Consider the following 14,082-nt stretch of genomic DNA (forward strand, 5'->3'; position numbering starts at 1 on the left):
AAAGTCAAAAGAACAGAATAAGCAGTATTTCCTCAGGATGGGATATGAAAAAGAATTCTGAATTGTCTGCATTGTAAATAAAGCCATGTTGATGTTAAAATAGATGCTTAAGAAAATTAATGAAATTGGAATTTGATTATGATTAGCTTAAAACAGGATAAAGAAATTATGGATAGTCAGTAACTAAAACTTTGCACAAATATACAATAAATACAGTAATTAAGTTTCACAAAAATCCAATGAAATATGAGTTACTGAACCATTTAAAAAATTTAATCTAGTGAAAAGTGATACGTTTGGAAAGGACAGTAGTAGCTGTTGCAAATTGTAATATTATGATATTTTTTATTGTATATTTGTGCTTTTTACTTAATGTGTCAGCACACAATTATTAAACAACAAAAGCAGACATGTTTAAAAGGTTTAAGTTTACATATTGACAAAAACAGTTCTTACCGTATTTCAGATTAAACATTTCATAATGAAAATTAATTGTGCCATGCACATAACCAAACAATAGTATGATCTTAATAGTATTGTTCACCACATTAGAAAATGTATTCTAATGTGCATCTTTAACACTTATGATTTTTTAATCATTTGTACAAAAGTGTGATTGTTTACAGCGTGAATTGTAAAAAAAAAAAAAATGAGCAAAATGTTGTCAGTTCCAGATAATTTTATTCAGAATCTTCATCAAATACACTGTTCGGCACATTTACTGCGTTAACAAAATAACTGTTACTTCTGAAACGTCTCACGAGGAGTAATGGATATAAAATAACACCTACCTACTCTATGCATGAATTAAAATGACTTTAAAATGTTGGCATTACCTAGTATTCATTTATACTTTATAAATACAAGACATCCATAAATATATCTGAAGACCTTCAAGGGTTTTGATACAGAATTGTGTGATATTTCCTGAATAAACGCAGAGGTGGACAGGGTTTGGAGACGGTGAATATTTAAGGCCATTTCTTTAAAATAAAAAAACCTGTCGTTCAAACAGAGACAAACATTGCAAAAACCGAAAAATCTGGCGGCACTGATGCGTTTCCAAAAGCCCTCTGAGAAAAAAAAAGTAAAAGCCATGTCTGGAAATAACGGAAATCATGTAGCGTGAGTTGCTGGCTTCGTTTCTCACTTTCAAACATCCCCCTACATAAAATGAAATGCCGAAATGATCCGTTTTCAATGTTTAAACCCTGAATAAACGTTCGAGACAAACAAGATGAGCGCACACATTTAAACACTTAAAGAAAGTGTGACAATCTCCGTTTCACTTACACACAGACACAAAAAATGCAGAAAGAAATATGAGTCCAGGCTCAGAATTTTTCAATCACGAAAGCTCAGACTTTCTTCGAAGATTGAAAGCCATGAACGTGAAACAACCCTTGTGTCTTTATAAAACATGCATACATTTGACATATATAAGGGTCGATCACAAAAAAAACAAACAAAAAATACATTCCACCCCAAAATAAAAAATAAAAATAAAAAAGAGAAATAAAGTGTTTTCCTTGATTTCAGGGTGAAACATGAGCTGGACGTTTCACCCACTGAATTCCATTATATTGCCTTGACGTTTTCTGTGTTTAGCTGTTCATCTGACGTTTACGCTGTTATTGTCGTTGAGGGAAAAATGTCCACTGTGCAAATGGCCAGCGATCACGTTTTAATCAACAGAATTTCAGACTATTATACAAGTGTCTCTCTATAGAGAGAGAGATGAGCGCTGGAGCGTCAGTGAAATACAGTGATATGATTGAAGCTGTAGGATGAGAACTGTGGGTTCAGTGCTGTGATCCGCACAGGAAGGCATTGTGGGATCCGTGAAGGACCGTGTGATATGAGGTGTTTGGTTCCTGATGGTTTCCAGAAGGCATTAAAAGTCTCCTCAGTTAAAAACGAGCGGCTGCGGGATGTTAGAAGGGCGTGTAGTCAGACGGGAACATGATGGGCAGCCAGTTCTCGGTGTACGACACGCAGTGCATCCAGCCCAGAGAGCGCATCAGCTGCGGAGACGCACAACAGATCATCTTATTTTACAGGAGAACACCACTTCAGCCTCGTTATAAAATATACATTATAAAACGGTTAGTTCCATTCCTCAATTCTGATTGGTCAGCAGCTGTGTGGTATTCATGATACGGCACTGCTATGACCGCTTCACTCAACGGTTTTGTGTATCATTGAACCCCCTTAGCAACCACCCTTAGCAACGTAAACAGCTGCAGCAGTTAGGGACTACTTTTTACAGCGGAAGGCAGTTAATGATTTTACTTTATGAAAACATAATATATATAAATTAATATATATTTTTGATATTAATATTTTTATTGTGTGGTAACCGTTTTATAAAAGCAATAAGGTACTTGAGGCCGTGCTGTATCGTGAATAAATCTATTCACGATAAAAAAATTTATTCATGATACAGCACGGCCTCTCGTACCTTATTGCTTAAATAAAACATATTGTATTGTTTTTTAAATTAAAAAAAAAATTATATTTAACCACCAAAAAAAAAAAAAAAAACTGGTAGTGTAATATCTCATAATTTCGACTTGTCATAATTATTTGTATTTCTTTTTAGAATTTTGACTTTTTCTTGTATAAGACATAGTATCTCATAATTTCAACTTTACACATTTAAACACTTTAAGAAAGTGTGACAATCTCCGTTTCACTTACACACAGACACAAAAAATGCAGAAAGAAATTAGTTCAAGCTCAGAATTTTTCAATCACGAAAGCTCAGACTTTCTTCGAAGATTGAAAGCCATGAACGTGAAACAACCCTTGTGTCTTTATAAAACATGCATACATTTGACATATACTTTTTCTTGTATTTAAGACATAGTATCTCATAATTTCAACTTTTTATCACATCATTTTGACTGTCTTGTAATTAAGGCATAGTATCTCAATTTCAACGTGTCATAATTATGACTTTTCATTTCATAATTTCGCCTTTGTATCTCGTAACTTAATTTATCTGAAAACATAATAATTATGACTTAGTATCATAATTGCATTTTTTTGGTCATGATTATTGAAATGGATACATGAAATTACTTGTGAAGGATCATGTGACAAATTTAGCTTTGATCACAGGAATAAATTACATTTGACTATATATTTACATTCAAAACAGCTATTTTAAATTCTAATAATATCTCACAATTATTCTGGTTTTATTGTATTTTTTAAGTAATAAACAGCCTCGCAGACGTCTTTCAAAAACTCTCACCTGTATGCAGTTCCTCCAGTTGTCTTTGCTAGGTTTGTCCTCGACAATCTTAGAGGCGAACTTCAAGGCTCTGGCGTACATTTTGTTTGCCAATGCATGCTTGTAGGAAAACGTTAAAACCTGCAGAGGAAATCGCCACGTCAAATAAAATACAACCGGAATCAAATAACTACTCCACCTGTAAACACCAGACCTCCGTACCTTAGAGTCGGTGAGCTCCGCCCACTTCTGCAGCTCCCAGAAGGTGTCAGTCAGCAATTTGGCCACGCCCTGCGGATCGTCATCAGAGCTGCCCACCTCACCTGCGCTCGCACCCTCCTGCGCAGGCGGCTGCATCAGCTGATCCGCCAGAGCGCTGCCCTTCCTGCAGAGCGCATCCAGCAGAGACGACTTCTGCTTCTCCATGTCACTGCAACATCACAAGACACACGCTCATCACTATAGACTTTCACTATAGATGGGACTAAATTAATTTTTCTAACTGCAAAAGGCCCCATTGGCTGCTCTGTATTCAGACACAGATTGTTTGTAGGGTCATTCTGTGTCGACTCAACCAGACGGCTCAAATTTTTGATTTTGCTAATATTTATTCTGAAGAAAGATAGACATGTATAGTGATACAAGCCAAAATATTAAATGTGAATGGATAATGGATGAATATTTACTGAGTAACCCACTATTTTGTAGAGGGAGGTCAAAATGGCAATTTTCACCTTAGATTCAGAGCCACATTACAGGGGGTTAAAATGACTTCAGAAAGATGCCAGCATCATTATCTTATTTTTGTACAGAGATTGGTAGTTATATTAGTAAAATCTGTTGACTTTAGCAATCCTTGTTGCATTATGTGCCAATGGTGACCATTCAAAAATGGGGAAACAGCACTTTAAGTTTTTCTTCAAAGTTTGCATGCCTGTAACTCAAGAAGTATTTAAGATATTACTTTTTTAGTAAATATTGATTGCAATATCTCTGGGACTGAACAATGCAAGATCTTGAAAATTAAGATTCTAAAAGAAAAGTTTACGAAGAACTAGAATTAAATTTTTTATTGTGTTATCTTTAATACTTCTTGAGTTATAGGCACGCAAACTTTGAAAAAGAATATTTATGGCACTCGGGCACTTTATGGCTGTCTTGACAGAAAGAAACAAGATACATCTCCAGTTTTAACATTATTTGTTCTTCAGACATTCCTTTTTAAAAGAAAAGAAGTATCGTATTTTTTTCAACCTGACCCACATTTGGTTTCTGACCATTGAAAATGTACACATTTTAACCATTTACTCCCAGAGCCATATTTAAATTCCAATATCCCTGGAACCGAATCTCATAGAGCATTAAAAATAAAGATTGCAAAAGGACAGTTTGGTAAGAGCCAATATCTAAAAGGGCATTAAAATATCTTTAATTCTTCTTGAGTTACAGGCACGCAAACATTGGTGAAAAACTTGAAAAGTGCCGTTTCCCCATTTTTGAATGGTCACCATTGCTACATAATGCAACAAGGATTGCTAAGGTCAATAGATTTTACTAATAGAGCTACCAATCTCTGTGTAAAAATAAGATAATAATGCTGCCATCTTTCTGAAGTCATTTTTACCATCCCGTAACTTGACTTTGAATCTAAGGTAAAAATTGCCATTTTGACCTCCCTCTACAAAATAGTGGATTACTCAGTTAATATTCGTCCATTATCCATTCACATTAAAATTTTTTTGGCTTGTATCACTATACATGTCTATCTTTCTTAACTTTTCATTTTTGAAATTTGGTTGAATTGACACGGAATGACCCTATTGTTATAGAACTTGCATCCAAAAAATTACAGATTGCCAACGTATTCAGCTGTACCTCTTAATGGAGGCGGCGTCCGGTCGCGGGTCTGTCTTCATGGTGAAGTAGACGGCTAGAGCGGTCTGGTCGATGTGTGACATCACCGTATCGGCTGCAGCTGTGATCTCTGGCAGACGCTTCAAACGCTCCTGAGGAAACAGAAGAGCATCTGTCATGTGGGTCTCAAGACTCTACAGTGTGACCTCATGAAAACTACTGCGTGAGTAATTGATTACACTGATAATTGCATACATTTTTTGTATTTAAGTTTTAAAAATGTTAGGTTTAAATATGCTAATGAGGCATTATTTAATTAAATATGTGCTAATTTGCATGCATTTCTAGTACAAAAGTCTAAACACTGGATGAAGTCAGTTTCAAAATTCTTGTTTAGTATTTTTTACATATTAGCATCTCATTTGGTCACTCCATAATTCAGAAAAAAACTTAGAACAGATAGAAAACAATGTTTGTTTGTTTTTTTTTGTTTTTTTATCATTTTTGGAGGAATAAAATGTTGTATAAAATCATGCAAATTCTATATGAACAAATCCCTCTGTAAAAATATTCAGAATATAGACAGGAATAAAAATGTAAACCAAAAGTGTGGTGTGTGTAAGTGCTACTGAAGTGGAGATTTATGGCTCAGTGTGGGAGAAAAAATCTGTATTGTAATTGACATCTATTGACACAAATAGATAAAGTGCTATAAAAGAAACACTTAACAGTGTCTTTTGGGTGTTTTCTTTCCACTAGTCTGAAAAAACCCCAAAAAGCCTAAAATCTCAAACTTGACAGGTGCAACTTTTTTCGCCTGCAGTGTCTCCCCTTAAAGAGTCAAATATCACCTTGTAATTGGAAGGCTAATTTTTGATCAGATTTTTAGATTATTGATTAGAGGGTGCTCCTAAAATTTTACATGTGCTCCTAAGTTCCTAAAAAGAAAAGCAAGCGTAAAGCCCTGGGTTTGTGTGAGCGACTGCAGAATGCACCTCATAAAAATCTTAACACTGGATGAAAGGAAAGTAAGTTTCAAAATTCTTGTAAAGAAATTTTTTAGAATTTAATTTAGTCACTCCATAGTTCAGAAAAATACTTAAAACAGACAGAAAACAATGGGTTCTTTTTCCATTGTTGGGGGAATAAAATGTATAAAATCAAGCAAATTATATATGAACAAATCCCTCTGTAAAAACCTTTAGAATAAAGACAGGAATAAAAATGTCAAGTGTGGTGTGTGTAAGTGCTGCTGAAGTGGAGATTTATGGCTCAGTGTAGGAGAAAAAACTCATTTTGAGAAAACAACCTTTACAAAATATGGATTGTAATTGAATTCTATTGACAAAAATAGATAAAGTGCTATAATATAAACACTTAACAGTGTCTTTTGGGTGTTTTCTTTCCACTAGTCTGAAAAAAAAAAAAAAAAAAAAACGCTTTATGAAACACCAAAAAGCCCAAAATCTCAAACTTGACAGGTGCATGAAAAAACACTGTTTTTGCCTGCAGTGTCTCCCTTTAAGCCTTAAGGCGTCAAATATTATTTCGTAATTAGAAGGCTAATTTTTGATCAGTTATTGATTAGAAGGTGTTCCTAATATTTTGCATGTGCTCCTAAGTTCCTAAAAAGCAAAGTAAGCGTAGAGACCTGGGTTAGTGTGAGCAATGACAAAGCCGTACCTTCTCTGAGTCCAGCTGATGGAGTCTCTGAACGTGCAGCGGCAGGTGTGTAGGAAACACCTCCTTCAGCTCCTCGTACAGCGAGCTGTTGTCCAACCTGAGGACGGAAGTACAGAGTCCAGAGTGATGCACAGATCAAAACAGATCAGAAAATTAGTGCAAACCAATGAGTGCCACTGACTTGGTCATCCACTGGATCTTCAGATCTCGCAGCGCTTCGGTGAACTCGTCCTTCGCATCTTTCTCCTTCTCCGCATCCTTGTCCTTCTCTTTTCCATTCTTGGTTTTGTTGGGAGCAGGAACCAGGTGGTAAAAGATTGGCACGATATCCTGCATGAGAGGAACACCAGAGATGAGACCGTTGAATCATATTAACCACAGTCACGCACATCCCTCTGCACTTTCTGTTCATGTGGATTAATGCACTAACGCTGACTCTAACAGCATCAAATACATCAATAAACAGCCAGACTCATTTCCTAGCATCATTTCTCAATTTATGTCAAACACATGACTGACATGAGAAATAATGGCAAATATGTGTGTGTGTGTGTGTGTGTGTGTGTGTGTGTAGTATGATATATTATTCTATTTGTAGGTTAGTGGACAGGACTAGTTATATTAAATAAAAGTACTTAAAGTAAAATATTTATATTCAAATTAATTAATTATTATTCATTTTTTCATAATTTTTAGTTTTTTTATATGATTATAACTTGTAATCATGACATAGTATCTCAATTTCAACTTGTCATAATTATTAGCATTTTAAAAATAATTTTACATTTCTTCTTGTAATTCAGACAGTATCTCATAATGTCGACTTGTCATAATTATTTGTATTTTTTGCATAATTTTGACTTTTTCTTGTAATTAAGACAGTATCTAATAATTTTGACTTGTCATAATTATTAGTATTTTTTTAAATAATTTTACATTTTTTCTTGTAACTAAGACATAGTATCTCAGAATTTCAATTTGTCATAATTATTAGTATTTTTTTTACAATTTTGACCTTTTCTTGTATTTAAGACAGTATCTCATAATTTCGTCTTGTCATAATTATTAGTATTTTATAATACCAATTTTCTATCTCATAATTTTGACTTTCTTGTAATTAAGACATAGTATCACAGAATTACGACTTGTCATATTTATTAGTATTTTTTAAATAATTTTAAATTTTTTCTTGTAACTAAGACATAGTATCTCAGAATTTCAATTTGTCATAATTATTAGTATTTTTTTTTTTTTTTTACAATTTTGACTTTTTCTTGTAATTATGACACAGTATCTCATAATTTCGACAAAACATGCCTTTGTCACATAATTATGACTTTGTATCATAATTGTGTTTTTTTTGTCATGATTGAAAATTATTTCTGAACAATCATGTGACACTAAAGACTGGAGTAATAATGTTGAAAATTCAGCTTTGATCACAGGAATAAATTACATTTTACTATACATTCACATTTTTTAATATTATTATTATTATTATTATGAATGTTAAATTCTGGAATTTTAACTATTATATTAATAATACTCAATGTTAAAAATAAAATAATAACAATAGTTAATATTTTAATAATATTAACATTCTGAAATTTTTGGAAAAAGGATGATGATGATGGTGATTCTGTAAGTGCTTTAATTAAAAAGAAACATGATTTTATTTATTTATTTATTTTAATGTAGTTGACTTAGATCGTTTTAATATATTAATTCATTAAATACTTTTATATCATCCTGGGGACCCTTTGGAAATTTGTTGAGAAACTATTGAGAATGATGACGATTCAAAGGTCACTCGGATGTGAACCTAAATGTTATGAATCTTTCCTTGGAGTGCATCAAGATGCAAATAAAAACAGAAGATAATTGAATTTGCTGGATAAATACTGGATGATTAAAAACAGTGTTTACTAAAAATATAAACCATCGTTTGGTTGCATTTCCAGCAAAAACAAAATATTAGTCATGCTGCCCAGCACTAGTGTGTGTGAGTGTGAATTTAAGACTTGTATTATTCACATAACACTGTTATGAAATGGCTCATTTAATCAGACCCCTGCAATATGAATATATTAAACAGCAGAAGGTCTGTTCTTTCTCTATCCGTCCAGTACCTTTTTAAATTTTCCTTGTCGTTTGGCTGAAGCTTGTCCCTGCTGGTCAGAATAACACACATCAGAGAGAGAATCACACACACACACACACACACACACACACACACACACACACACACACACACACACACACACACACACACACACACACACACACACACACACACACACACACACACACACACACACACACACACACTTTCTGTCCTCTCTATCCTCTGCTCTCTACTCCTTCATCATCATCATCATGATTCACTGTAAGGTGCAGCAGTACAGAATGATCACATACAGGACAGTGAGAGTAAAAACCTCATTAAAAGAGCCCTTCAACTCAGAGACACACAGACGGGACACAGCCCTTCATCGCTGAGATGGTGCTGGATGCTCTCAGAAGATTGAGATTGAACTGAGATGCAATGTAATTCTCTTTAGATAAAATGCAAATGTTGTAAACTAAGGTTAGACTAGTCAGATTGATCACCAGCACCATGACAGTAAAAAGGAATAAAGCTGATAGACATGCTTTTGTATCGCAGTGCTGGACTGGTAACAAGCGTTAGATAGCGTCTCAAATCATCTGGAGTCATTGTGAAGCGCAGAACACAATGATCAGAGTCTCTAGATGATTGAAACAGGACCGACAGCAGCTGAGCAGACAGACAACACAATCAAATCAATACTAAACATTGAGTCTCGGTCTTCCCAACAAATCCTGGACTCCTGCTCAAAATTATAAATTAATATAACGACAGCTCCAAAACAAATGGCAAGAATAAACCCGCAAAGCTGTTGTTGTTCCATCCTGACAGAAGACAGCTGAAGAATCCCAGAAAATAAACGGTGGAACAATGAGAGGACAGTTCACTCGCGTGTGACTCGTATTAACATATTAACAAAGATTGCAGTGTGAAAGCAAACCGCACCAAGAATAAAATGCAACATTGTAATAATTTTAATCCCTGTTTGGGAACAGAGAAATCGATCTACAGATTTGAAAGCAAAGTTAATTTCTGCCACTGAATATGACGAATGTGAACACGGAACAAAAACACACGCAGGAAAATATTGTCTAATTATCACTAAAGGCAAAATCCAAAGTCATTTTGGGTCAATATCCCACATCCTTAACCCTTATGTGTTGTTAGGGACGTTTTCGTCCACTGAGGGGTGCTGTTGAGTAGGGCTGGGAGATTTGGCCTAAAATCAAAATCTCGATTAATTGAACATTTTAACTCGATTACGATTAATGAACGATTATTTTATTTATTAATAAAATTATATTTAATTATATTTATATAATATTTATTTTTTTGCCCTCATAGTTCACTGACAAGTAGGGATGCACCGAAATTAAAATTCTTGGCCGAAACCGAAAAAGAGGAAACCAAGGCCAAAAACCGAAACACCAAAAGAATTATGCCAATTATTAGTACCATTGCATTTATGGCTATGACTGTGTACTAATCTTACTAGAATCAAGGCATTGCAATTGCATACATTAATATTAAAGTTTCAAAGAATAAATCAATTATATTAATTTAAACAATTATTATTATTTTGTACTTGACATATACATATATTTTACTGCCTTTGTTTAAATTGTTTAATCGTTTAAATTTTTATAACATCTTCTGGATCCATCACATCATAGACTGTAAAAAAATTCACATTTACAAGTCTACGCGTTTCTCTTCCAGCAGGAGGCGCTGTCAGACTGGTACACAAAGCAGCGCAACATGACTTTGAAACGTGCAGCGCTCAGATTTATTCAATGGATAGCCTTTTGAAGTTTCATCATTTCTTGTCTTTCAGTCCCCACATTTAACACCTAAAAAAAATCATAATTAATACTTTCTTAACCCCTAATAACACTGCAGTTTTCAATTAAAATTAAGAGCTTTATTTCAAGAACCGATTTTCTGAAACAAACCTTGCACAATATACGTTTCTTTTTATACGTTTCCCACCATATTCAGGGCACAAGGAAAATATTAGGGGACTAAATTAATATCAGCATGTGAAGTATAATCGTCTCTCGTTGTCTCTGAGAGAATGCACGTCAGATGCTGAAAATCAGTTTTCACTTTCATTTTAACATTGCGCAGTTTTCACGTTGCTTGTGTGATCTCCATTGGCTCACCTCCATGGTTTAAAACATAAATATTAATAAAAATACAGTATGAAAAGACATATCTTTAAAATATTGTGACGTAACACTAACATAAAGCTAATGTTTTTCACTCACTGAAAGCTACATCTGTCTCGATCTCTGCTCTTATCACTGCACGCACGACCGCAGACACAACCCCTCTTGAAATTTCGGCAAAACAAGTTTTGCAAATCGCTATCCGTGGGTCTTTCTCAGATATACTGAAAAACGTCCACACCGCAGACGTGTTGCTTCAGACAAGCACGTGCAGGCGGTTTCTGTTTGTGTCAACATACTGTTTCGGCCGTGTTGTTTCGGTGATAAAAGTCTTTTGGCCGAAAACCGAAAATGCACTTTCAAAGTAGAAAATAAGCACTGTCTTCTAAACTAAATTACTCTTGTATATCCTGTAAATTTTTTAAGCTCTCCATGGACATGTCGGCGGAATAACGTAATGTAACGGAGCGGGGTCACGTGACTCCACACGCGGTACTGTTTTTAAAGGGAAAGTAATCGAAATAATCGACCTGGAAACATTTGATCGATTATAGGTTCTGAATGTCGATTTCGATTATTTTTCGATTAATCGCCCAGCCCTACTGTTGAGTCTTAATTTGGCCACAACTTTTTCTCTGTTAAAGCAAATGGAATGATTTTTGGTGACTAATCTTATTTTGATACATATTTTGGGAAAATGCTTTGAAATTTTTCAAAAACTCAACAGTACACTGTGGGCAAATTTACTACCCTTTCGTTATGTTTCGTGGCTGAAAACAGCCACTACTTTAAACTGCTGTAAAAATGTATCAGATAAATATTTTTTTCAAATTTTTTTGCATAAATCTATTAATCAACTCACACACGCTCACACACACATACACACACACACACACTATAATATGCCGTTATACTCCATAGAACTCTATGTAAAACTAAGCTTTTTTTTGCAAAGGCCTATCTAAAGGGTTAATGGGGCCAACTGATAATCAACAGTACAATTTACAAATTTGACCCCTTCCCAACAGGGAAAACCACAAACAATCAAGAATTCAGCATTATATGGTGTCATGGCTTTGCAATCAAAAAATGTGGTTATAATGGAAGTCAATGGGGCAAAAATAGCCACAAACAATAAATGAGGGAGAAAAAAATGAAAATCTGATGCTGTGTCAAACTAACAATGCATGAAAGCCAATGTTCTTACTAATCTTTCACATGTCCAAGACTGTTAAAAAGGTAAAAAAAAAATCCAGGCCACAATTACCTTTTATATTGAAAATTAGTAATTTTGTGGGGGGTTTTTTCCAAAATCAGTGACATCATTTAGGAATTTGGCAATTAAAGAGTTAAAATCCTGAATTTTTTTTAAACATTTAGTATTTTTGAGCAGAGCTGAGGTTGATTAATAGATTTATGCAAAAAAAATTGAAAAAAATATTTATCTGATACATTTTTACAGCAGTTTAAAGTAGTGGCTGTTTTCAGCCACGAAACATAACGAAAGGTTGTAAATTGAAACAATGCACAAGGGTTAAACGTGAGAGACGGAGCTATATAAACAAGGAACAGCAGCAGCATCAGGACGCAGTGAAGCAGCATGCAGATCTACAGATGAGCTAATAAACAATGTTTCTGAAGAAACTGGCGACTCACAGCTTTCTTGCCGAACTCACTCTTGGGCAAAACCAGAGAGCCGGTGATGTACCCGCCCGGACCGGCACCTTTAGGAATCCTGGAACACAAACACAAACATCTGCATCCTCTGACAGCTCACAACTCACAGTGTTCCCACACATTTGACATTTCAACATCCCATACTTTTCCAGACTCAGATTTCCAAATCTCTCAGTAGATTATCAGACCAGATTTAACAAATGGTTCATAGAGCATTATTTTCAGCTTTATATTTAGTATATATTTTCTGTTTTTTTTTCCATAGATTTTCTCATGGTGACAACACACAGAGCCCCTGAAAATATAAAATAAAAATAACAGACTTTTACAAGCACATGGGAATTTTTTGCATGCTTACGCATTACAATTTCTTGTTTTATATACCTATTTCCTTTGTCCATCACTGCCATCTCACTATGAATAAAACAAAAGCATGGTTGCACATGAATTAACAGATCTACTTGCTCAAAATTTGGCTTTTCTAATTGTAGTACCTCTAATATCAAGGCCTGATGTTCAATTTAACACATCTTCTGTGGCGGCAGAGAAAAAAGTGACACGGAATGAGCTGATGGCATCAAATTAGCCAAGTTCAAAATCTATAAAATTACTGTTACTGTTAAAAAAAAAAGTGTTTGAAATTTGGGCAGAATTCCTAAGGTCTCTTCAACTCATAGTCTGTTTGTGGCCAAGAAACCACACTGAAATAGGCTGATGACACAATGTGCATTGTCCTATATGCTAAGTTTAATGGTTTCTTGTTTGCATAAAGTCTGCATTTTTTTTTTTTTTTTTTGCAGAAATCCTTAAGGCTAATGGTACACAGTGCTAAGAATAAAGTGAGAAAAAACTAAATGCTTATAACCTGCTTTTTACTTTTTACAAATTTCTAGTTTTACATTCCCTATTTCCTTTGTGCATCACTGCGATCAAATGTGACTGTTCTAATGGTAGTACCTCTAATATCAAGGCCTAATGTTCAATTTAACACATCCTCTGTGGCAGCAGAGAAAAAAATTACACAGAATGAGCTAATGGCATAAAATTAGCCAAGATCAAAAATCAATAAAAAAAGACTGGTGCTGTAAATAAAGTGTTTAAAATTCAGCTTTCATTAGGGCAGTATGCCACTTTTCAAGGCTTTAGGTCTCATTAATGCATAGTCTCTTGGTGGCCAAGAAACCACACTGAAACAGGCTGATGACACAATGTGCACTGTCCTATATGCTTAAGTTTAATGGTTTCTTCTGCGCACAAAAAAGTCTGCATATTTTTTTATTTTTGCAAAGGTCCTTAAGGCTATGTTACACAGTGCTAAGAATAAATTGAGAAGAAAACAAAATGCTTATAACATG

General features: G+C 34.5%; 1 protein-coding gene across 4 annotated transcripts in view; it reads right to left on the reverse strand.

Moving 5' to 3' along the window:
• Positions 1–661: 661 nt before the first annotated feature.
• tpp2 (tripeptidyl peptidase 2) overlaps positions 662–14,082 on the reverse strand; it is a 32,628-nt gene continuing 19,207 nt past the window's right edge. For 2 of the 4 annotated variants that reach the window (XM_073841929.1, XM_073841928.1), the window contains exons 21-28: positions 12,707–12,785; positions 8,905–8,943; positions 6,957–7,105; positions 6,776–6,872; positions 5,114–5,244; positions 3,461–3,668; positions 3,260–3,379; positions 662–2,024 (exon numbers count right to left, since the gene is read on the reverse strand). In XM_073841929.1, the coding sequence (XP_073698030.1) occupies positions 1,935–2,024; positions 3,260–3,379; positions 3,461–3,668; positions 5,114–5,244; positions 6,776–6,872; positions 6,957–7,105; positions 8,905–8,943; positions 12,707–12,785 (913 nt within the window). In that variant the 3' untranslated portion in view covers positions 662–1,934. The remainder of the gene's footprint in view (positions 2,025–3,259; positions 3,380–3,460; positions 3,669–5,113; positions 5,245–6,775; positions 6,873–6,956; positions 7,106–8,904; positions 8,944–12,706; positions 12,786–14,082) is intronic. The other 2 variants (XM_073841932.1, XM_073841930.1) reach the window with 1 other exon arrangement.

The sequence above is a fragment of the Garra rufa genome, chromosome 6 (assembly GCF_049309525.1).
Source record: "Garra rufa chromosome 6, GarRuf1.0, whole genome shotgun sequence".
NCBI lineage: Eukaryota > Metazoa > Chordata > Actinopteri > Cypriniformes > Cyprinidae > Garra > Garra rufa.